Source organism: Diabrotica undecimpunctata, chromosome 8, assembly GCF_040954645.1.
Source record: "Diabrotica undecimpunctata isolate CICGRU chromosome 8, icDiaUnde3, whole genome shotgun sequence".
Taxonomy (NCBI): domain Eukaryota; kingdom Metazoa; phylum Arthropoda; class Insecta; order Coleoptera; family Chrysomelidae; genus Diabrotica; species Diabrotica undecimpunctata.
This window is the reverse complement of record NC_092810.1, coordinates 51071015-51096862: the sequence shown is the minus strand read 5'-3', so window position 1 is coordinate 51096862 and position 25848 is coordinate 51071015. Positions and strand designations below refer to the sequence as shown.

At 34.8% G+C, this 25848-nt stretch overlaps 1 protein-coding gene across 1 annotated transcript in view; it reads left to right on the top strand.

Annotated features, from left to right (window-relative positions):
* Nucleotides 1-706: 706 nt before the first annotated feature.
* LOC140447530 (uncharacterized) overlaps nt 707-25848 on the top strand; it is a 90201-nt gene continuing 65059 nt past the window's right edge. Inside the window, exons 1-4 of the mRNA XM_072540229.1 lie at nt 707-890; nt 3020-3211; nt 11102-11283; nt 25396-25553. Coding sequence (XP_072396330.1) covers nt 786-890; nt 3020-3211; nt 11102-11283; nt 25396-25553 — 637 coding nt within the window. The 5' untranslated portion in view covers nt 707-785. The remainder of the gene's footprint in view (nt 891-3019; nt 3212-11101; nt 11284-25395; nt 25554-25848) is intronic.

Here is a 25848-nt window from a genome sequence, read left to right as displayed (position 1 = left end):
ACTATACATTCTACTTCTCTCGCTATACACTCATCATCGTCAGTGTCTATTTCATTTTCACCGTGCTTTTCTTGTTCGTTCAGCCTTTCTTCTTGTAATTCTCGTGAAATTCTTTCCGCTTTCCTTTCCAAATTGTTAGGTTTTAGACTCCTTCGATTCCTGGAACAAAAAATCATTTAGAATATCTTAAAAATTGTAAAAACACTTACATTATCAGTCGCGTAGCGGCAACTGCACCGCAAACGTAACACAGCCACAAAAACGTAATATCAACGGACTTGATGCGATTTAAAATCTGACTGCACTCCACTAGCTGCTCGCGCACACTGAAAGGAAGGAATACCTAGCACTCATGGTACAATGAATACACACTCAATGTGTATTCATTGTACCATGCCTAGCACTAGAGAGTTGGACATTCAGCGCTTCTTGTGTTACACAGTTTGAAACAAATTGTGCGGTGTGTTTGCCCCGGCGCGACCTCCGCAGGGTTAAATTATGTGTCTGTCATACGACAAAAAAATAAACATGCTAAATTTCTGTAAAATTTTACTTAAAATATTAAAATACAAGTGAGCGGAAGTGAAAATGAGCTGGAAATATTTTAGAAATATCATACAGCAGCGCGAAAATTAGCTTTCAAATCCGATTATTTTCAAAGATAAGTCTAATATAAAGTCTACATCAAGCACCCTGTATATCAGTTTTAACCTAATATAATACCTTGTCAATGTCAAATATTTTCTACATAAAATTTTGCCATAATTAATAAAAATTTTCGTAACATGGAATTGGAAGAGCAGTTGGATGAGGACTTTTTGTTTTATTTAAATTTTACAAATACATTCTTAAGAAGAATTCAAAATGAAGAACTAATAAAAAGAGCAAAGGTATTTTTTATTTATTCCATGTATATTTCTTTTACTTCGGATGATTTCTGAGTGCGCAGTGACATAATTTAAAAAGTGTGGAAAGCTTTTGCATAGTAAAATGAAAGTGAAATTTAGCATAAAGCTAAGACACCAAAAAATAACCTGAATCACCAAGAAATCCGTGCCACAAAATCATTAAACGCAGACAAAGATATTGTAAATGTAGCAGCAGACAAGGGAAACGCCACCGTCGTAATGAAGACAACCGATTACAAAACGAAAATTCAAAATCTTCCAGATCCTACGGTACATAAAAAACTTAAAAAAGATCCCACAGCAGTCACCCTATGGAAAATCAATAGACTTATAAAATCTTTGTCTATACCAGAGGATACAAAGCCAAGAATACGCAACAGCGAAGCAGACCCACCAAGCTTGTATGGCTTACCGAAAATAACCAAAGCCAATGTACCTCTACGCCCTATTGTAAGCTCCACAGGGTCTCCGTCTTACAGCCTTGCTAAATATCTGGCCAATATTTTATGACCACACATAGGAAAAAACGATGCCTTTGTAAAATACTCCGCCCATTTCATCGAGAAGATCAAAGGAATAACTTTACAGGAACCTGACATTCTTGTTAGCTTAGATGTTGTTTCCCTATTTATAAGAGTTCCCCTAGAAGTCGTTCTGAATTTAATTGAGAGACTAGTTTCCAAGGATATGGTGGAATTATACCGTATTTGCTCACTACCACCTACTTTTCATTAGAAACCAGATTTATGAACAGGTAGATGGAGTAGCAATGGGAAGCCCACTAAGCCCGGTCGTAGCCAACCTTTTCATGGAGCATCTAGAGAAGAGGGTAATGGAGTCAGCATACAAGCTAAGGGTATGGTATAAATACGTCGATGACACTTTTGTGATTTGGGACCACGGAGTAGAAAAACTTAACCATTTCCTGTTTTATATAAAATATTCCATTTACAATGGATACAGAAAAAATCAACAACTAGAGTTCCTAGATGTATTAGTAAATCGAAAGAAAGGTTACTTAGGACATAAAGTGTATCGAAAACCTACAGACATGGACAGATACTTAAACAAGAACTTAAATAATCATCCAGGCCAAAAACAAGGTATCATCAAAACTCTGGCGGAGAGGGCGAAGAAAATTTGTAAACCACAGCATCTGCAAAGTGAACTTCTTCATATTGAAAAAGCGCTCACCTCTAATGGTTATACCAGAAGAGAAATAAATAAAGCGATTAACAACGTTTTTAGAAGAAAGGACGAAAATACAGCATGTATAGGCAAAGCGTTCTTGCCCTATATATCGGGGGTAACAGACAGAATTGGGCGAATACTTAAAAAAGCCAATGTAAAGACCAATATCAAACCAACAAAGAAAATCAAGGACTGTTTAAGATCGGTGAAGGACAAACGCGACCCGTTAGCAATGGCCGGAGTATACCGAATACCATGCACATGTGGAATGGTATATGTGGGAACATACAAATCTGCCGATGTCGAACACGCTTTGGGAAGCGGAGAACATCGGATACTTTTTGAAGAAACGCAGATGCTGAATAAAACATCACAGTACTGCCCACGGTTATATCGGGAAGTGGTGGAAATATATAAGCATCCAAATAATTTTAATCGGATAGAAGAAGGACTAAAAATTAACAAAACAGGGATACCAATATTAAAATCCACAAACTCCCTTCCCGTAAATCACGAAAAAACAAAAGTTACAAACGACCACACGCCCCTCACGGCGAAACCAGTTTAGGAGAGTCGAGTAGAAAATATAAATAGGGCCCCCGTAGTAGAACGCGGCGTCAGTTTCAGCTTGCAAGCAAAGCAGTAACATCTCCAGAAGATGCCAACACCTAGTGTTGGCGAAACGTCGAGAACTAATCTCAGAAGACAACGGGGCTTAACAGCCTGAACAAACAACTTAACAAGTTAGACGATGGTCATGAAAGCCTAACGCATCTTAGTAGCTTATCCCACAACTTTTCTCAACCACCAAAGTATCATCTGGTTTCACCAAAGTATCTTTTGTTTTTTGACAGTATTTTAACCTCTACGTAAACCATAGTTTATTACTTTATTATTAAAAAAATTGAATAATATTTTAGGTTTGGCTGCAAAAATTAATCGGCGAACCATGCGAAGGCGTACAGAAAAAGAGATGCAGAAATATATATTTATCCAACCTTCTGGTTGGAATGCAAAATGGGCTTCTCGAAAAACCGTTTATGGCACCAGCACGAGATACGGATATATTAAATGCCCATGAAGTGTTTGGACCTATTCCGGATACTGTTGAAGTAGGTTATCGTAAAATAACTCTTGATCTGACATGTAACCTCCTTTAAAATGAAAACATTTTCTTTCTTTTTTTTTATTCGATATATTCCCGTTTTAGCTTCATATTATGATTCCAGCGATTTTCCAACTTTCTTATGCCGTCCGAATAACACAATTCTCGAAGATCTGCAAAATAGTCGTTTATTTCGTCAATTATCTCTTCGTTTGAGCTTAATATTTTATTTACGAGACATTTCTTTATATTTGAAAACATCTAATAATGGTAAACACACAGTTTGCTGCCGAAAATTTTTTTACTGTTTCTAGGTAATTTACAAAAAACTAAATTTTTTATGTAACCTAAGCAGTATCTCAGCACAAATCTGTTATTCGGCGTCACCTAAAAACTTCCTTTTATAGGATTTTCTTGCAAAGGCTTTAAAAGGATGGTCTCTTTGAAGACTCCAGCAGTAATCCGCTGTCATGTGAGTGTCCCATCTTGCCTGATACCTCTCTTCAACCGTTTTGATATATTGGTGGACGCATTCCCGTTGTTCCTCATTAAGGTCATAAGATTTTCTGGGAAACGGTCTAAGTGGCTGTGGAGGCAATGAATTTTAATACTCATATGACAACCGTGTTTGTTAAAATTGTTGAGCATTTCTTCCACTATATTCCGATAATTTTCCGATTTATTGTTTCCAAGAAAATTTTCCACAACTTTCACAAAAGAGCACCATGCATTACATTCAATTTCAGTCATCGATTCTGTAAAATGCGAATCTTTTATAAGTTGTTGTATTTGAGATCCATTAAATATTCCTGCTTTCAATTTTTCTTTACTAAGTGCAGGAAATTTGCGGCACAAGTATTCAAAACAAGGACGATTCTGGTCTAGGACGTTTACAAATTGTTTCATCAACCCTAGTTTAAAATGTAACGGAGGTAATATTATTTTCTCTCGGTTGACCAATGCTTCGTTAACTACGTTAGCTTCTCCTTGAACTAAAGCATCTCTAGAACGTCATTTTCTTCTACTCCAGTGTTGGTCCTTGGCCCTGCTATCCCAAAGACACACGAAACAAGGATATTTTGTATAGCCACCTTGTTGTCCCAGGAGAAAGTTCACCATTTTAAATCAACACAGATGGCCCACTGATGTTGGTCATACGTGATGTTTTTTAGCACCAGCGATATTGTTTTATATTCTTCTTTCATTTTTGTAGAATGCCCAATTAGTATACTTCCATATTTGTTGCCATTAAGTAGAAGGACACACTTTAAACTACGTTGGGAATTGTTGATAAAAAGACGCTAGTGATCTGGTGTATACTACAATACACCCATTTTTTCTAACATTCCTTTAATATTGTTACAAAAAAACCATATCATCTTGCTAAAAAAAAGGCAAAAGATCTTTTTCTCTATTACGGTAGTATGTAATTTTGGTGTCTGGCTGAAGAAGATTCTGTTCCTTTAGTCTAGAGGCAAGCAACTCGGAAGAATCCTTTGGAAGGTTTAAATCTCTGACAAGATCGCTTAGTTCTTCCTGAATAAAGTGCTCAGAACGTGTTGAATCTCCTTCGAAATCGCTGCCGTCTCCACAAATCTATTTGTCTCTAGTTTTTCAGATAACGTTTCAACATTATCCTCTGGTAACGTAGGTAGACTGCTAAATATTGAAATGGGTATCTGCTTCACTTTTCCCAGTGTAACTGTATCGGAAGGCCGTCTAGTATGTAGTTCATCCAATGTAGGTATACGGTCACTACAAAATTCACGGAACCAAAATTTGACAATGTAGTCTGAAGGAGCATTGGTCTACAATCTTTATCCAGCATTTTTTTTGTTTTTCTGTTTTTCTGTTTTCTATTTTTCTTTTGTTTTCATATGAAGAAAAACTCGTTTTTCTTCATATGCTTCATTTTTCCAAACATGTTAAATTCATACAGCTGTCATAAATTTAGTAATGGCTACATTGCGCTAAAATTTGACATATATACTTAAAAAAGATTAGGATTTTTTAGAACTATGATTAACTATTAACTAGAGTGCAGGTTACTTAATGGCCCACAAATAAGCGCTATAGACAGTTTAGACTTTTGGCTTCTGGTTGCTTTACTACTCTGCATTTTGCACTTCTGCTTTTTGTTTCTAACTTTCTACTCTCACCCCTCTTAACTAGGTTGCCGCCGCTTTCAACGATTTCGTTTTAGATCAATCTTTCTTTTTCTTGGTATTATTCATTCGTAATCCATACTCTCTGTCGCTTGTATCTCAATATTTTTAAATATTTTCTTTAGTTCTTCTTCTGATATTTCTCACAGAAACTCTATTATTTGTCACTTTTCCTCCTGTAAATCCATCTTGGTATTTTCCTATCACATTCTTGAAAAAAAGTCTAGCCTAGTTCTTAAGGTACAGTTTAGTACAATCATCATGGTGTTTAAAGTTAACAACGGCGTTATTGATGGTGGCCTTTGGAAGCCAAGATTCAGTAAGGGAGGAAAGGACAAGGTCTCTCAGATCGTTAATTAACGAATTCCTCGCCAGAAGAACGAAGGCGTAATTGAAACCTGGAATGTTCGGAGCATGTTTCAGCCCGGTAAGATGCACAATATTATTCAATAAATGAACAGGTTGAATTTTGATGTATACATCCAACCCAACAGATAAAGCCACAATATATTATTCCGGTAGCGAGGACAACCAACATAGATACGTCGTGGCAGGAATAGTTAATAAAGTATCGAATAGAGCAGTTGAAGGTGTTTTCTCATATCAGAAAGAGTAATGGTATTAAAGTAAGTAACATATGAATTGAATCACGCCAAATTTAACTGAATGCTTAAGAAGAAAACTAGAGAAATTACGATAGTCCTAGGTGATCTCAATATAAAGACTGGAAAGGGACACAGTGGAAAGTGTGTAGAAAGCTATAGTTTGGGAAGTCACAACGAGCTAGGGGATTGTCTATTACAATTTTGCCAAGAGTAGAACTTGATTATTACAAACACTTTATCAAGTTATTAAATAGACGACTGTATATATGGCGTTAGCCCGCAGATACATCGGAAAAAGTGGTTAGGAATCAGATGGACTACATTATGAAAGCCATGAAAGCATTTCCCGGAACAGATGTATCCTCAGATCATAATCCACTTGTCGCCAGAATTACACTCACACTTAAAAACATTAAATGACTTCAAAGAATTAATAGAATATACACAAGGAAGCTAAAAGAGCCCAACTTAAAAGAGTGCGTCCAACACACACTACATATGAAAGACTTCCGCAAGGAGAAAAGAGGAATGGATGAATGACAAGATACTCAATATGATAGAACAACAGAGACAATGTAAGAACAAATATAATAATAAATACAGAGAGTTTAACTACGAGATCATAAAGATAATAAAGCAGGCAAAACAATACTTTAAAGGGAAATGCAAATTGATCGAGAACCTTCAAAAAAGGTATGCTCTATTGAATCTACACAAGAAATGTAAAGAAATGGTAGGATAAAGAAAACACTTCTGGATAGACTTTTTGATGATGGAAGAGGGAAACTGGAACTCAATTTAGAAAATATTGGTCCAGATATTACAAAAGAATAAATATTACAAGCATTAAAAACAATCTTCTTCCTATGCCGTCCTCATTAACGGAGGTTGGCGACCACATTTCTAAAAGTTTCTCTGTCTTTTGCAACGTGGAATAATTCGTCTACAGTCATGTTTGTCCAGTCTCGAATATTTCGCAGCCATGACTTCCTCTTTCTACCTATTCCCTTTTCGCCATCGACTTTACCCTGCATGATGACCTGCAGAAAACTATATTTATCATTGCTCAGTATGTGTCCAAGGTATGCAGTCTTGCGTACTTTTATTGTTCTCAACAATTTTTTGTCTCGACCCATCCTTCTCAGCACTTCCTCATTGGTGACCCTGGGAGTCCATGGAATTCTCAACATTCTCCGGTATATTAAAAGTTCAAAGGCTTCAAGCTTCTTAACTATTTGCGCTTAAAACGTCCATGTTTCTACCCCGTACAATACCCGTACAATAACAAATCTCAGTCTCAGCGCAGTATTCAGATTTTTGTCACAGAACAATTGCTTAAAATTTAAGAACGCTGCCCTCGCCATTTCTATTCGTACTCTAATCTCTTGGTCTGGATCTAATTCTGTGTTGATGTAAGCTCCCAGATATTTATATTTTGCCGCTCTCTCTATTTGCTGTCCACCAAGAGTTAATTATTTATTACTTATTGGACTCCTTGTCTTCTTCTTTGAGTACCGTGCCAAAGTTTTAGGCGTGGGTAGCTTCCATGACGATTTGCCGATATCGTTCTCGATCTTGCGCGACATGTAATAATTCATCAGCTAAGCCAGTCCATGGACGAAGGTTTCGGAGCCATGAGTATTTCTTCCTACCAATTCCTCTTTTTCCGTCGATCTTTCCGTTGAGTTAAGTCAACTGCATTATCCTGTATCTGCTTCCTCTCAATATATGCCCCAGATATTCGAGTTTTCTCTTTTTTATCATCTTTATTAAGTCGCCTTCACCTTGACCTACTCTGTTCAAAACTTCTCTGTTTGAAATGTGTTGAACCCATCTTATTCTGAGCATTTTACGATATAACAACATCTCGAAGGCTTCTAATTTGTTCATCTTGTTAACCTTCATAATCCAGGTTTCACATTCATACAGTAATACAGGATACACATAACATTTTAGGAAGTTCAGCTGAGAATTGCTCAGAATAGATCTAAGTTTCATAAATGCTCCTCTTGCAATTTCTATACGAGTTTTAATTTCTTCACCCGGATTTAGTGTCTCGTTTATCCAACATCCTAGGTATTTAAAATGGTTAATTTTTGTTATCGGTTCATTATTGACAATTAGTTGTATAGCGCCGAGGTCTTGTTTACTAACCACAAGTAACTTTGTCTTTGTTGTATTTATGCTTAGTCCGTTATTGGAGCGTTATCTAGTGACTTGATCTTTAAGGAATTAAAGATCTTCGATACTTTCAGCCATGATCGCGGTGTCATCTGCATATCTGATGTTGTTAATAGTTTCTCCCCCGATTAGAACTCCACATTGCCCTTCCAAGACTTCGTTTAAAATTATTTCTGAGTAAATGTTAAACAAAGTTGGTGACAACACACAACCCTGTCTAACACCTCTTTGAATACAAATTTTGTCTGTTTCTTTTCCGTCTACCAGAATAGAAGCTTCTTGATTCCAATATAGATGTTGTAAAAGTCTCACATCCGTATCATCTATTCCAATCATTTCTAGATATTCGAACAGCCTACCATGTTGAACCCTATCAAACGCCTTCTCAAAATCTATAAAACAGACGTAAATTGGTTTCTGTACTTCACATGATCGTTGAAGTAGTGTTAGCATTGAGAACAAAGCTTCCCTTGTTCCCAATCCTTCTCTGAAACCGAATTGTTTATTTCCCATTGTGTCTTCACATTTCTGCTTGATTCTATTAAGAATTGTCCTAAGAAGTAGCTTCAGAGAGTGACTCATGAGACTAATTAGTCTAAAGACTTTACATGATGATATATTAGGTTTTTTTGGAAGTGGGATAAATGTAGACTCCAACCATATTCGTGGCAGTGTTCCAGTTTAGTATTATGTGGTTATATATGTTTGTTAGTTCTGAGACATTGTCGTCGTCTAGAAGTTTGAGAAAGTCTGATGGTATTTGGTCATGGCTTGGAGATTTCCCATTTTTTCTCTACTTCTGCTTTTAAAATATTAGGACCAGTATTCGTATACTTTGTGGTGTTAAGTGGTGGCCTCGTATCCAGGAAGAGCTCTTTTATGTAGTTGGTCCATTCTTCCTTTTTTTCGTTTAAATCGAGAATAATTTTACCTTTGGAGTTTCTCATAAACGGAGGAGTTCTTTTTCTCTGAGTGTAGGTAATTTCTTTAAGTTTCTTGTGTATATTAAACTCGTCATGTTTTCTTTGTAGTTCTTCCATCTTACGGCATCTCTGTTCCATGCAGGCCTCTTTTGCTTGCTTAACCTCGTATCTTATTTGTCGATATATTTCTCTATATCGAATCTCATCTTTATTTTTCAATTTCTGCTTTGCTGAATAAGGTCTAGTATGTTATCGGTCCTTATATCCTTTTTCTCTACTGGCTCTTTTTCTGATTTCAAAACTTCTGCTATGGTAACCATGGCGGAATGCATTATATCTATATTTTGTCCGATATTTTCTTGTTTGGATCTTTCTAGCTGTTTTTTATTTTTATGATTTATCTTATTTCCGAACTCATCTGCTATTTCGGCACTTCTTAGGAGACGATTATTATGTTTTTTCTGAGCTGTCGGGGTTTTTATTATTTTTAATTTTAGTTTGCACTTGGGAATGTTTTTGCAGATGTAATACTGTTTCTAAACCTTCTGTTAATGATAGTGCAGTCGATTTGATTTCTGACCACCTTTCCTTCTTGATCAGCTGGAGATTTCCAGGTATATAGTCGTCTTTTAGGTTGTTGAAACAAAGTATTTGCTATACTGCAATTCTCTTTTTGGCAGAACTGTATTAGCTTTGCCCTCTTTCGTTCCTTTTTCCAAGTCCATACTGGATATTATCATAAACTTGGTCTTATCTGTGTTGATGTCAAGTCCTATTTGAATGCATTCACTATTTATTAAAAACAATAAAAAGTGGTAAAGCCCTGGACCCGTTATGCTTCCTATTGAAATACTAAAAATTATAGATAAGAAGCACATTGATGTTTTAGTAATACTATTGAACCAAAATAGTTTAGGCGTATTACCCAAGTACTGGTTAACTTAGATCTTTATTTGTCTTCCCAAAAAGAAAGGGTTTTGCAAAGGGTGTTTCGTAAGTAACACAATACACTTACAACAGTAAGTTATTGGTATATCGTTTTCGTGGTCTTCCTACTAATCATCTTCCTATTAGGGAGCCGTCTCTTGCCGCTTTTACTACTCTGTTAGTTGTTATTCGGCTTATATGATTGTCCCATTTTACTCTTCCATTTCTTTCCCAGTGCTTGATGTTCTCCACATTGCATCTACTTCGTGTATCTTACTTATAGCTCTGCCCCATAGTGTCTTGCTATTAGGTGTTTTCATCTCTGCTGTTTCTAACATCTTTTTTGTCCTCTCTGTGCCAGGTCGTGTTTCTGCCGCATCTCATTGCTCTGATGACTGTTTTGCAAATTCTGTCTTTCATTTCTTTCCCGATATTTTTATTTCTCCATATTGTTTTATTTGGACAACCTGCGACTCTGTTTGCTCTATTCACTTGATCTTCGACTTCTGTTTTGAGCTTTTTGTAGCTAGATAATATGATGCCTAGATATTTAAAATCCATCACTTGTTATATTATCTGATCTTCCAGCTCCAATTGACAGCTTAGTAAATTTGCTGTTAAACTATGCATTTTGTCTTTTTTGGTGAAATTAGCATGTTAAATTTTCTAGCGGTTATATTAAATTGGTGCAGCATACGTTCTTAATCATCTTCACCTTGAGAGAGTAGTATTAAGTCGTCTGCATAGAAGATTATTTGAAGTTGTTTTTCTTCCATTTGGTATGGTCCACGAAACATAGATATCCTGGTTTGTTCGCGCATATCTTGTATCATTCTAGATATACCTGCTGCGCAAAAAATCTATTTCTAGAACAAGAAGTTTTTATTCCATTTCGTTCTCTCAGTAAATTGCCAGGTGTCATATCCATGAAGTACAATGCTTTTAAAAATACTGTTATATAGCTGCATCTTTTTCTGTTTAGAGATCGTTTTTTGACTAGACAAATGAGTACAGTGCGCACTGAACTCACTACCAGCAGCTATACTACTAGCATACCATATATCTTGGTTAAATATACGACTTTTGTTATTTATAGTTACCGTCTTGGTTGAATGATACAGAATTAGACACCACAAAAATTCACTTTTCTGAAGGCAAAGGAAAACAAGGAAGAACTTATGTAGCAACTCGGACATTACCTAATGGCCAAGGAGCATTCGCGTACGTAGGAATTTCTCTTACAAATGAAGAACCAATGTGGTTAGGAGCAGGTGAAAGGTAAATTCGATACAAAACGAAAATAGTAAAACTTGAGTAAGGTCTGCTTTTCGGATGAACTACATTTAGTATATTATTATGTGACTGTAATTACGGTCCTGTAATATCTCGAAAAATCTGCCTGGCATCATATCAATGATTTACTAGCGATGTTTTTCTAGACTTTCATTTGAAAGCGCTGATTCGGCTTTCAGTGTCATACACACTCTAATTCTAGAAATTACGATCTAATTATTTAATGCGATGATACAGCGTTTGAAGTTTAGTTTTCTTGCGATTAGCGAAGTGTTTATCTTGTAAAGTGATATAAGATAAAAGGTAAAAGAAATAATAGATTAGACTTACAATCAATTTAATTTAACTATCCAGACCACAGGTTTCGCTTTCTACAATATGCAAAGCATCTTCAGGTCTCGATACAAAGTTAAATAAATGCTGAAATAATAAACCCATATTAGGGTGTTGTCTAATAAATATAAACAAAGATAGATGATATAAATTACAGTAATTATGCCAATATTACATGTCTGTGGTTTTTCAAAATGAATAAAATGTTTAAGCAGACCCAGGTTAAGGTAAGACCCACAAATTGGTAAAATAGTCTATTAAACTGTAATAAATTAATAAATGAACAAATAAATAAAACATTACTTACATGCCGGTACTCTATTAATTGATGGTTGAAAGAACATGGTTCACACTATCCTGTATTGTTGATTGGAGAACTCAAGTCTGCTATTGTAATTGTTTGACAGTAAACGGGGAAGTTCTTGAGGAGACAGATTTTATCCAATGAAGTAGAGATAGGTGTAATGTAATTGTTTGTTTGATGAAAGTATGAAATGTGTGTTATTTATTGAGATTTTATTTTTGAAGGTGACAGTTGTGAGATAATGAATGAGATTAGATGTACAAATTGTGTGGGTGTGCAATTCTATCAACTTGTAAATATACAAACAACAACTTGTTATACAAGTTGATAGAATTACACACCCACACAATTTGTACATCTAATCTCATTCATTGTCTCACAACTGTCACCTGCAAAAATAAAATCTTAATAAATAACACACATTTCATAAATATATTTCTAGAATAAATATAAATAACTTTTAAATAACTCAATGGTATAGAACATTACTTTCATCAAACAAACAATTACATTACACCTATCTCTACTTCATTGGATAAAATCTGTCTCCTCAAGAACTTCCCCGTTTACTGTCAAACAATTACAATAGCAGACTTGAGTTCTCCAATTAACAATACAGGATAGTTTGAACCATGTTCTTTCAACCATCAATTAATAGAGTACCGGCATGTAAGTAATGTTTTATTTATTTGTTCATTTATTAATTTATTACAGTTTAATAGACTATTTTACCAATTTGTTGGTCTTACCTTGTCTGCTTAAACATTTATATCATCTATCTTTGTTTATCTTTATTAGACAACACCCTAACATGGGTTTATTATTTCAGCATTTATTTAAATTTGTATCGAGACCTGAAGATGCTTTGCATATTGTAGAAAGCGAAACCGGTCGTCTGGATAGTTAAATTAAATTGATTGTGAGTAAGTCAAATTTATTTTTTCTTTTACCTTTTGAAATGGACTCACACAAGCAACACATTCATGATTTGATATAAGATAATTATTAATGAGACATTTGATATTTATATAGTAAGTTAGTTGTTTTTTTTGTATTTAAGTGTTTAAATAAAATTAGTTTAACTACGTGAAATTTAGTTAATCCCTGAACCCACAGAAAAAATGTAACAATTGGTGTCAGAAGTGAGATTAAGTGAAAGAAGGTATTGTCGAGAATTTATATCGTAAAAACAAGAAACAAGACTAAGATGGAGAAAATTCAAGATATGATGGCCGCAATGGAACAACGTCATCTAGAAGAAAAAGAGGCTGATGAGTACGTCATCTGGAAGAAAAGAGAGCTGAAGAGAGACGTCGTCAAGAAAAAAAAGCAGCTGACAAAAAAACGGCAAGAAGAAAAGAAAAACGTTGACAAGAAGCTGAAGATAACCCTCGTCAGGAAGAGAGTTGCTTTTGAGTCTTTTATCAAAAATAGAGGCCTCAAAAGTAAGTAAAGAAGACATCAACTACTAAAATTCAAAGAGGCAAAGAAGATATAAAAAGAGAAATCGAAGAGACAAAAAAAGACATGATGAGATAACGAAAACCCTTGAAAATATCCGCCTAGAAATTGAAAAGGCCAAGCAACTGAGAGTTGAAGGTAAAGCAGAAGTGATTTGTTCCCCTGTCAACAAAATAATTAAGTCTCCTATATTTGAAGGCGAGACCTCTTGGCCAGTGTATAGAAGACAATTCGAAGCCACTGCATAAAATCATTTATGGACATACGGACAGAAGGCAACAGCTATCATATTAGCACTTTGAGGTAAGGCTGTCCAAATCCTTTAAAATATCCCAGACGTCACACAAAAAAACTAAGATCATCTTATAAGCTCTTGGCAGCTTTTGGCAGCCAATATTTGAAGCAAGTATACCAAAGTCAACTAACAATGCGTATTTAAAGCTCCAACGAATCTGTGCAAGAATGCAAAGCGAAAGTAGAAAAGATGGCACTACTTGCTTGGTCCGAAGTCCCGAAAGAGTTTCTACACCAATTCACCACCCAACGTTTCCTTAATGGCCTGCGCGATGTAGATCTCCAGCAGACAATACGACTAGGCAGAGGACGCTACCAAATATTGAATGACGCTATTATCGCAGCATTGGAATATGAAGCCGTGAAGAATGTGTCCCCTTATCAATGCAAAGTCCATAAAGTAAGAGGTGTTACCGAAGTGAAAGAAGGTGATCTAAATACGTAGCCCTGAATTCGAAAAATATCTCGGCCCAATAGCTGGTTCTTTAAAACAAATATGTCAAGAGCGCCCAAAGTGTTACAATTGTGGATTTTTAGGCCACCTTCAACGTGATTGCAGACAGCGGGTAAGATCGGAGGGGTCACTGACAGGTCATTCCCACCACAGCAACGCAGTCTGAGGTTCTCAATATCCACAATAAGATGAAGCAGCGACAATGGACTTCTCAATAGTCACCAAGCAGGAGAAGAAGTCGTGCGAATGTCTACGGTCTCTCGAAAAGACTATCCGAGAAGTGCAACTGCCGATTCTGCGAGCGCCAAAAAGAACAAGGGAGCCAGATTCTACAGTTAAAAATTATAGAGGGCGGAAGTATCGAATAAGCTCTAACCACGGAAAACCTCCAGGCTGAGCAGAGGAAAGATCCAGATCTGAATCTAGTCCGTGAGCAGAAGAAAGATATAGATCTAAAGCTAGTACTTGAGCCGACGAAAGATCCAGATCTAAAGCTAGACCGTGAATAAAAAAAAGATCCAGATCTAAAGATAGTCCGTGAGTGGCTGAACAGCAGAGCTAGGCCAGAGTGGCAGGAGATTACCAAATATGCTTCGGAACATTTTGTGATCAATGGGATTCTGGCCAGAGTCAGTCAGAGGTATTATTGGGTTAATTGTGGGCAAGATATGGAAGAATGGTGCAAACGATGTGACATATGTTCAAGAAGGAACCCAAAACGGGACAAACGAGGGGAAAACTCCAACAATACATCACCGGGACTCCATGGGAACCAGTTACTGATGAAATCTGGCACCATTTCCAGTAACAGCATCAGGAAACAAGTATTTGATGATTGCTGTGGACTATTTTTCCAAATGGCCAGAAGTAGTTGCATTACCCAACCAAGAAGCAATCACAGTTGGTGAGGTTTTGCTAGAGAATGTCGTTTCCCGACATGGGGATTCACTTCTGATTCATTCCAAGAAGACCAGAACGACACAGCTTCGTTCTCAATGCGACGGCATGGTAGAAAGACATAACTGGACCATCAACAACTGCCTGTCTCTGTTTGTACATGAAAATCAGAGAGACTGGGACAAACTGGTGCCTCTGTTTCTGCTAGCCCACCGAAGCTCCCAACATGAAGCAAATGGTTACACTCCAGCAATGTTATTGACTAGTCGAGAGATGAAGCTTCTCATTGATCTCCTACACGGCAATCTACCAGACGGAGAGTCGGAGCAAGCGACACTCCCCGAGTATGTCTGCGGCCTAAAAGATCTACTGGTTAAGGTCCACGATTTCGCCAGGAATAAGCAGTAATTTCGCCGGCAATAACCAGTGACCGGATGAAGGCTAGGTTCGATCAGAACTCCACTCCCGTTAGCTTCCAACCAACCAGAAAGAAAGGTCTATTTTTTTAAGTTGCAGCGCTTTTTAGAGGGATCGTACCTGGTTACAAAGAAGATAAATGACCTTGTATACAGGGTGCAACTAACACCACGAAGTAAGACGAAGGTCATCCACTTAGAGACGCTACGTTCTTATGAAGGGCAGAATCGATCAATCTGATTTGTTTAGGTACTATTTGGGGAGAACAGCCTGAGAGAAGGGGGCGATGTTATGTGACTGTAATTGCGCTGACTCGACTTTCAGAGTGATAGACACGCAAAATCTAGAAATTACGATCTAATTATTTAAGACGGTGATCCAACGTTTGAAGTTTAAGTTTTCATGCGATTAGCAAAGTATTTATCTTGTAAAATTATATACGATAATAATTTTTATTGATAAATTTGTTATTATATATATATATATATATATATATATATATATATATATATATATATATATATATATATATATATATATATATATATATACTTGAATAAAATGTCGCGTTAGAATTTACCAGCCGATACCAGTTACGAGTACTTAAGTGACGATAGCAGTTAAGGGTTTATACGTTTTTCTCTTAGAATTATAACAATGATTAATATAATTCTCTTACAAATAGCATTTATTGTCTTTTTAACGTTTTTGGCCGATTTGATATTGAAACCCAGCGAAGGAAGATGAAACTGAAATTATTCAATCACAATTGAATTTTAAAAATATACAAATAATAGATATTTATACGCCAAGAATGCAAAGTTTGACTATGGTTTGATATCTGCAAAAATACTCATAATTATTATAATTAACCTCACCACGCGTACTGATAAATATATCGAACGGCAATATTAGCCAACATACAATACCGCTATTTAATTTAAACAAATCGTCTAAAAACGAGCTGTACTTGACTGCTACTAGAAATGTAAATTAAGTTAAGACTTTCGTATTGAATATTTCAATTTACCGGCAAAACTAGATGCAGTTGTCAAGGTGTTAAATTTAAAAGCACGTCTGTGTCGAAAATTGTAACTTGCGTGTATATGTCAGAGATGCAACTCTAAAATTCTCGAGTATGATTTCATTTATCGTACAAAATCTCTGACATTTATTATAGAATATATCTTCAACTGTTTTCCAACATATAAAATGTAACAATAATGTCACATTTTATACAAAGGTATGACATAAACAACTTCACCCAAACAAGTCCACGTATTTTAAAATATGTGATCAAATTACGATTGTAGATTTACTCTATAATTGAAAATTTTGTCTCAAAAATTGAAAAGTCTCATGTCTACGTAATATATACTTATTTAAGATTTCGACATGTCAACAATTTTTTTTGCTAATGGCAAAACCTCGCAATTTTTTCATCCAGAATCGATTTGTACGAAAATTTGGGATTAGCTCATTTCACCCTATAGTTCATTTTCTTTATTGAGCCGTTGTACGCTTTTGGTTTTTTAAGGGTGAAAACTATCCCTAATAGTAAACAAATATAAAACAACATTTTAAACTTTAATATGGTCAACATTTGGTTTTTATTAGTTAAATAATGATTGTTTTATGCATTAGGATAAAATATAATAATATTCAACCCTTAAAAATCACCCACGAAAAAGTAGAATTATGTACAAAAACATTTATTTACACAAAAATACGAGTTTACAAATACAAATACAAATAGTTTTTAGTCATCTTCATCGAAATCGATGTTATCTTCGTCTTCTTCTATAATTGGTGGACTATTGTTGAAATCTTCTCCCGAGCACCCAGAACAAGTTTGATTGCAGTTTAACCCAAAAAATTCGTTTTATATAGCTCCTTCACTTTTGGTGATAAAAAATTTTTTTCAAAAATGATTTTGTGGGATTTTTTGAAGCGCTATAAGACTATGTAAATTAAATTCCATAAGATCTCTTAGTTTTTAAGTGGGGTGAGTTTAAAGGGCTCGAATAAGGGGGTCTTTACTCGTAAATAGAGGTTGTGAACTAACAGCTACACCTTGCTAAATATTCACTGTAAAGAAAATCTTTGTACAAGGAAATATTTAGTTATTAAAAAAGCTACAATTTAGTACTTTATAATTTTTGTCGTATCTCCAGTATTTTCGGAGATATTTTGAAGAAAATGGTACAAAATTGCAAAAAATCAATTTTTAAACTCCAATTTTTCTAAAATTAGGCCTTTTAAATACGTCAAACTTCTTAGGTGTATTGATAATACATATATAAAAAGAATTATAGAAGAGTGAAGATCATTTTTAAATAGGAGGGTAGTTAGAGGATTGTTTTCACTGATTTTTTTCTTCGAAAAAAGTAGGTACCGACCTTATTTTGATTAGAAGACGCTCAATTTTTATGCTAGAAACTTTTTTAAGGTCTAATTGTATACTTGAAAAAGGATTTTGTAAGTTTTTCTCGAAAAAAGTATTTTCGTTATTTAGCTTTGAATATTTCAAATTGTATATTTGACGAAAAAGCTAACCTTTAATATGCCGTATCTCGGTTTGTATTGGTCGTAGAAAAATTATAAAAAAAGATTTTGTTTGTGTTTCTAAAAGATACAATTTCCATATCCACAGTTGTTTTGATTAAATCTATATTTTTCGAGTTATTCTCAAAAAACCCTCTAAAAAAGTAGATTTTTTCGTCGCAAAACTGTTAATTTATGCGACGAAAAAATTAACAGTGATAGAATTTTTCATATATATATATATATATATATATATATATATATATATATATATATATATATATATATATACATATAAAATACACTATACTTGAGAATCAAATTTGTAGGCAGTAAATTCTCCGAACTGTGAATGCGATAAACCAACAACATCGTTGCCAGTTTGTAATGATAGATATTCTAGCAATTTATCAATTAATCATTGACATGCAGCAAAATTATCATATTAATGATCGTTTTGTATTTGTTAAAGTATATAATAAAATGTATTTAGTAACATCAATATTTATGTATAATATTATATTTATATACAATACTTATATATAGAAAACATCTAAAGTACGATAATATTCTTTGTAAAAGTCATACATGACAACATCGAATTCTAGGACCGGTAGAAAGGAATAGTAGATCAACGTTGTCATAATATAGAAAGAGATAAATTGCTCATTGACTTGCTAGCTTAGCATTCAGTAGCGTATCGTTCACACTGTTGCAGTGACTTTTAAAAATTATTCTTAATATAATATGATATAAGACGTATATTTAACTTTGAAGTGTATACTTCTTATCACAAAATAACACTTACTTTCAAATTCCATAATTTTGAACAAAACATACGAGACAAAAAAACTTTCTATGACATTTAATGACAAACTATAATTTTTTTTAATGACATTTTTTGTTTGTTACAAAAATTAATTATCAAAAAGGCAGGTAGAGAGATTTACCCTGCTGTTATTTCAATGAAAGGTTTCTTTTCATTGGAATTACTTATATTTTAAATAGACTAATTTACATAATTATGAAAATCCAATTCTGAACTTGCCGATTACATGAAGTGAACTTTTACTTTTAGTGAACATATAAACACTCACACACATATATTGTAATTAAATAAAATAAATCGAATCGAATATACCTAATCCTATATAAGAAGTATTCATTTTTTTTAAGAGCAAAGTATATTGGTACCAAATGTATTTTAGTTTGAAAACTAGGTTAACAAATCAAACTTACTTACATACGAAAGTAATCTTAATAAAATGGTTCGACCTCCACAGGAAGTTAAAATATTAATCATCGTATGAAGACGACTCGTCGGCTGATGAAGAGCTATCGCGATCACTATTATTTACATTGATAATTAATGGTTCAACCGAAATGCCCACTCTTGTGTCTACGTCCCACATTCTATCTTCTTCTTTTATAGTGTGTCTTATACAATTTTTCCAAGACTCAGGTGTGACATTTTGTATGGCAGTAGCTAACAAGCACTTCACCTCCTCCATTTTAAAACTCAAGTTTTCCCTTGCCACTTGGTTCTTTATTTGAGCCCATATAAGCTCGATAGGGTTCAGCTCACAATGATAAGGAGGGAGACGATGTACAATTATGTTGTTTGCACGAACCATTTCATCGACTGCATATTTCTTGAAAACGGGTATATGTATCCTCGCGAGATTTAATAATTGTACTTTCAACATGTTGTCATTGAATGGTATATTTTTTTGAGAGAGCCAGTTGATTATTTCACCTTTTTGCCAGACAGTCGTTGGTGATGGCTCCAACCGTCGACTGTGGTATGGCGCATTGTCCATAACAACGACAGAATTTGCTTCAAGGCTTGGTAGAATATTTGAAAACCAACCTTTGAATCTTTGAGCGTCCATTTCCTCATGGTAATCGTTGGTTTTCTTGGATTTGAATAGTAACAAGCCGTTGTCCAAAAAACCCGAATCGCTGCCTATATGTGTTATTATGAGCCTCCGTCCTTTACCCACTGGTCTTTTTAATCCTAATGAAAGCTCTTCAATGAAGGCTTGTCGACGACTTTTAATTTCCAAATCTTGCCACACCTTTGAGACAGTATGTCCTTGATTTAGCCAAGTTTCATCTAAATAGTATACTTTTCGTCCTTCACGACGATACTCTCGGATTTTTTGTAAGTAATTTCTCCGCCACAAAACAATTTCATCTTTTTCTAAAAGAACACTATTCCTGCTTCTTTTTATATATTTAATGTTCATTTGTTCTAATGTTCGCCATAAAACACGTCGTGATATTTTGGGTATTGAATTATTGGAATTTATTTCAACTTCAACTTTCTTTAAGGTTGGTATTTCGTTCCGAAAAAAGAAAGTATGGAATTTCCTCAGAATAGCATATTTGGTATGATCTTCAAGCTGAATGCGTTTTCTACCTCTGGTTTCAATGGGGTCCATCATTCAATTTGCCTTCACTTTGTTTAAAATTGTTTACAATTCTGTATACACTTCTCGTCGAAACTTTAATCAAATCACTACACAGGGTAACTACATCGTTGACCGACATACTTTTATTCCTTTCACGGAGTCCACAATACACATTGAATATAATAGTTTTTTCTCCCATCGAAAAATTTGGACGTCGTTTACTTTTACTGCTTTCATTTTCCATATTACTCACAACAGTAAAATAAGTGTTCACTGCTTAGATAATCTATTCCATATGTGAGTCATGTCCTGCGGTGGGGCCACGATGAGTAGAATACTATTTTGCTGACGTCACGAATAGAATCGACGGTTGCTGGGCAACGTGACGTCAGCAAAATAGTATTTTACTCATCGGCATCACACCACTGTTTACTTCAATAGCAAAACAACTAAATACCTGAGAAGGCGACTTTCACCGACTATCGCGGTTTTAGGGAGGTGTAACTATTACCTTCTAAACTAAAATTATTATTTATTGTAATTAATTCAAATTTATAAAAGAATAATAAAAAGTAATGGGTTGTACAGCGATGTAGTATATCTTTTCTAAGTAAAACTATTAAGAGAACAGAAGTTTTGATTCTAAAAGTATGTTGAGTGGGAGATAAAAAAAATTGAACGTATTACACTGAAAGATGTATGTGGCGTCCTTCATCATTTTTAGTGGCGAATTTTGATTTCTCGTCCCAAAAAACTCCAGCTTACCAAATTTCGTGTTGTTATCCCATGCCTATCACGAAATATTTAAAAATAAAAGTTTAATTTTGACCCCCTTTATTTTGGTTATTATCAACTTTCATACTAAAGTAAGTTATTTTAAATCGGCCTATTTTAATCTCAGAAATCTAAGATTAAGTTATGGCCATTCGTTACCAAACACCATGTATATTATATTAATATATATAATAACCCAAATGTCAACAATAATCATATCAAAATTAACATAATTATAAATAGGTACATATTTATTTAATACAAGTAGCTTTGTCGTAATTTCTTATGATATTTTTCGTACGCCATTGGAAGACCTACAATAGCAATGAACCATCACTATTACGTCCAAGAATTACTGCCTAGATTTCTGGATTCTGACTATAGTCAATTAAATTTTTAAAATAGATAAAATAATCCCACTTTCAAAATTGGTTTTAAAAGTTCATTATTTTTAAACAACTTGAGAAATATTATTAACAGCAGATACACTTAGTTTTAAGACTACTGCAACACACTAAAATACATTAGAAATCATTTTTATACAAAATTATGTATTCTAAATGTTAAAATTACCTCTTATAGAGCATTAATAGTAAAAACGTCCCGCCACTATTTCTTGTTCAAAATAATCAATTAAAGCTTATCAACTTATACACAACAATAATTAGTTTTTAAAGCTATTAAGCTAAATTTAATAACTTTTTGTAAATACAATTTAATAATATATAATATATTGTGATTAAATTGTATAAGAAATTAAAACATAAACAAAAATCTTACTCTAAAAAAGCGGCAACACTTTAAACAATTTTGCCAAACGTTGAACTGTCATTTCAATTTGAAGTATTCCCGTATCACTGACGTACGATTGACTAATCCAGTGTGGTCCAACCTTTTAGACGTTGCGGGCCGTATTAAATTTGAAATTATTAAGAAGGGCCAGAGAACTCGACTCGTTCAAAAAAAGTTTATTTTAAAAAATAATATACAAACGAAATATTATTTACAAGTATTTTATTATGGTTAACAATTTACATCTTATGTTTAAAATTTAACATAAAATAAAAAAATCAATGGAATATTTGAGGCAAGGGTTTATCCTCTACTCATGTTTGCACATCTATATCTATGCTAGTCGTAGTGAGTCTAATACACGCTTCCAGAGAATCGTTTTCTATGCGATTACGTATTTTAGATTTAATATGCTTCAAAGCAGAAAATGTACTTTCACATATATACGTACTACCAAACATTGAATATAGTTTCAACGCAAAGTTACGAAGTTTAGGAAAACGATCCTTGGAGACTAACTTCCAAAAGGTACTAATGTCTTCAAATTTCTTTGCTTAAAAAAACGAATCGGACTGTAGTTCGCACAGCTCTAATTGGTATTCTGATGATTGGTTCTGGATGTTGACTCCCATTGGATTTTTAAAAAGCCCAAGATCGAGTTTTAGTGCATCAAATTCCGAAAACCTTTCATCGAATTCTCTTTTTATTTCTGTAAGAACTTTTACAAACCTCGAGAAATCGACCATGGTTTCTTCCTGATTTATTTCGAAACACGCAGGAAAATGTGTGAGGTCGTTTATTTTCATTCAGTTCTCGAGAAGATCATTTTTTTGCGAAATGTCTCAATTTGACCAACCAACTGTGATACTGTCTTATTTTTCCCCTGAAGTTGTAGGCTTAATGTGTTCAAGTGAGAGGTAATGTCTGTTAGAAATGCCAGTTCATGAAGAAATGTTTTGTTCTTAAGCTTTATTATAAATATGTCCGTGTTAATAACAATTTCCGTTTCAAAAAACAGTAAGATCTCAAGAAACAAAATTTTTATCATTGCCGAAAGGCATTTACCTGCACTCAACCAGCGTATCTCTGAATGTAGGGAGACGTCCTTATATTCAATATTTAATTCCTCCAAGAAAGAGATGCATTTTCGGTGTCGCTGAGCTCTGTTTCCTCCTCTTAAGCTGTTTACTATCTGCACTACAGTTTTCATAGTATCGTTGATTTTAATTATCTTTCCGCAGAGAGTCCCTTGTTGGATAATGCAATGAAACATAACACAGTTAACCCCATTTTCCCGCAAAAGTCCAGCCAATCCCGTTATACGTCCCGTCATTGCTTTTTCTCCGTCGGTGTAAACGCAAGAGCACTTTTGAAAACCGCCTATATTTTTCACGACGTCACTAACTGCTTCAAATATATTTATACCTTTGATCCCGTCTTCCATGTGGTGCAGTTTGAGTTCCTTAGTTACACAAAAATCTTCACTGATGCATCTAACAAAAATTAATAGCTGATTTTTGTTAGTAATATCAACAGATTCGTCCAGGGCTAAGTAGTAAACACAATCACGAACTGTGTCGACAATTTTTTTAAATACATGAGTATTCAGCTCATCAACTCTTCTAGATATAGTTTGATAGGAAACTGAAATACATTCAAAATTTTTGGCCATCTTTTCATCTCCAAAGGATCGCGCCATTTTAACTGCACACCGCTTCATCATTTCTCTCTCTAAATGCTTGTTTACTTTTGATAAGCTCTAAACGGGAAAATGGAAAATGCAAATGAGGGCATAAAAATAAACGGCGAGTTAACAAACAATATAAGATATGCCGACGACACGGTGATCCTTGCCAGTACCATAGACGAATTACAGCAGGTAATGGAAAGAGTTTATTTAGTTAGTGAGGAATACGGCCTGAGCCTCAACTTCAAGAAGACAAAGTGGATGCTGATAAGCAGGAAGCAACAGCCTGCTCGACAGTTACGGATAAGTAACATACTAATTGACCATGTAGAATCTTATGTGTACCTTGGCACCAACGTAAATGCAAAATGGGAACAGGCCACAGAAATTAAGGCGAGAATAGAACGAGCTAGAGCAGCATTTAGCAATATGAAAAAGCTCCTCATAAGCAGGGATTTGTCTCTTCCCCTAAAACTACGACTAGTTAAATGCTACATTTTTCCGATCTTACTGTATGGTGTGGAGGCCTGGACGCTGACGGAGACGCTCACGAGAAAACTAGAAGCATTCGAAATGTGGGTGTACCGACGCATTCTTCGTATATCCTGGACCGAACATGTCACCAACATAGAGGTAATCCAAAGAATCGGAAAGGAGAAAGAAATCGTGAATACAATTAAACAAAGAAAGCTTGAATATCTAGGCCACATATTGAGACACGATAAGTACCGTCTACTGCAATTGATTGTCCAGGGAAAAATAGACAGTAAGCGAGGGCCAGGCAGGAGAAGACACTCGTGGCTCCAAAATCTGAGGAAGTGGTTCGGGCTCACATCGGTCGAACTATTCAGAAGCGCCGCAAATAAGATCAGAATTGCCATGTTAATAGCCAACGTTCGCAACGGACAGGGCACTTGAAGAAGAAGAAGCTCTAAACATACTTCATATGATGCTGCTAAGCTTGATGTTTGAACAGCTATCGGTTTTGTAAATAGAGATTTTTGTTTATTCAATTTAGCTTTAAGTTCTTTTATAAGAGTATTGCGAGCTTCACCTTGATATTTGTCGTATTTTGTTTTGTGCAGAGTTTCATAATGCCTACTAATATTGTATTCTTTTGATACCGCGAGTAATTGACAACAAATAATGCACTGAGGTTTGCCTTTTAATTCGATGAAACAATATTGATTTTCCCATTTTCCTTGGAACGTACGATTCGCTTCGAAAATGTTGCGTTTTTTGGCACTACTCATTCTGAATTTAACATTCAATTTATTCGCCACTGTTAATTCAACATCACACATGCAGCTGACCGAAGCTAACTGCCCGCTCATTGGGAGTGGGGGTTCAAGGTTAACTACTTTCTTAAGATTACGGAGAGTTAGACAGGGTTGGAAGAGGTAAAAGATATCAATGGCATTATTTTTGAAATGTGTTTGCGGGGGCCGCAGTTTAACGAGCCTCGGGCCGCAAGCGGCCCGCGTGCCTGAAGTTGGGCCACACTGGTCTAATCTATTTAAATTAGAATTATTATTTTGTGGAATATTGAACTTAAACAGTTATTTCATAAAATTTATATTATTAATAATAACAAATGTTTTTGGTAAGTTCAATATTTTTGTTTTTGGTAATCAATACAATTCTAAAATTCCCAATATAATCATGATTACATTTGTAGTCAGAGTAATTTGTTTAATACGATTTTAAAAGTATAATTATGTTACAGTTCATTTGATCAGAGAATAGGAGAAAAATTTGTAGAGATGGTGCCTCCTATAACTGAAATGGAGAAGATCCTAGCTAGACGAAAAGATCCCAAATATAGGGAAAAAGTATTACAGTTTTACGACGCTCTAATGCAACACATTGCTGATGAATTAGATGGTAAGAGTTTTTTACAATAACTTTATCGCAAAACAAATAAATCAGTATATCTACAAAATGTCTTAACATACCTTTAAAATAATTAAACTTGACCTTCCTATTCATTTAAAATTCTGGTAGGAATTGCAATCTCAATTACCTCTAAGGCAACAGTGAAGCAGGATTTCACTTCGCTGATTCTTTTGCAAGACAGTCTTTGCACTTTCTGCAACTCTACTATTGTCTTTTGATCGTTTCTTTTGGTTCAACAAACCAGCACAGAATATTTAATTATGAATCAGTTATATATTAGTAA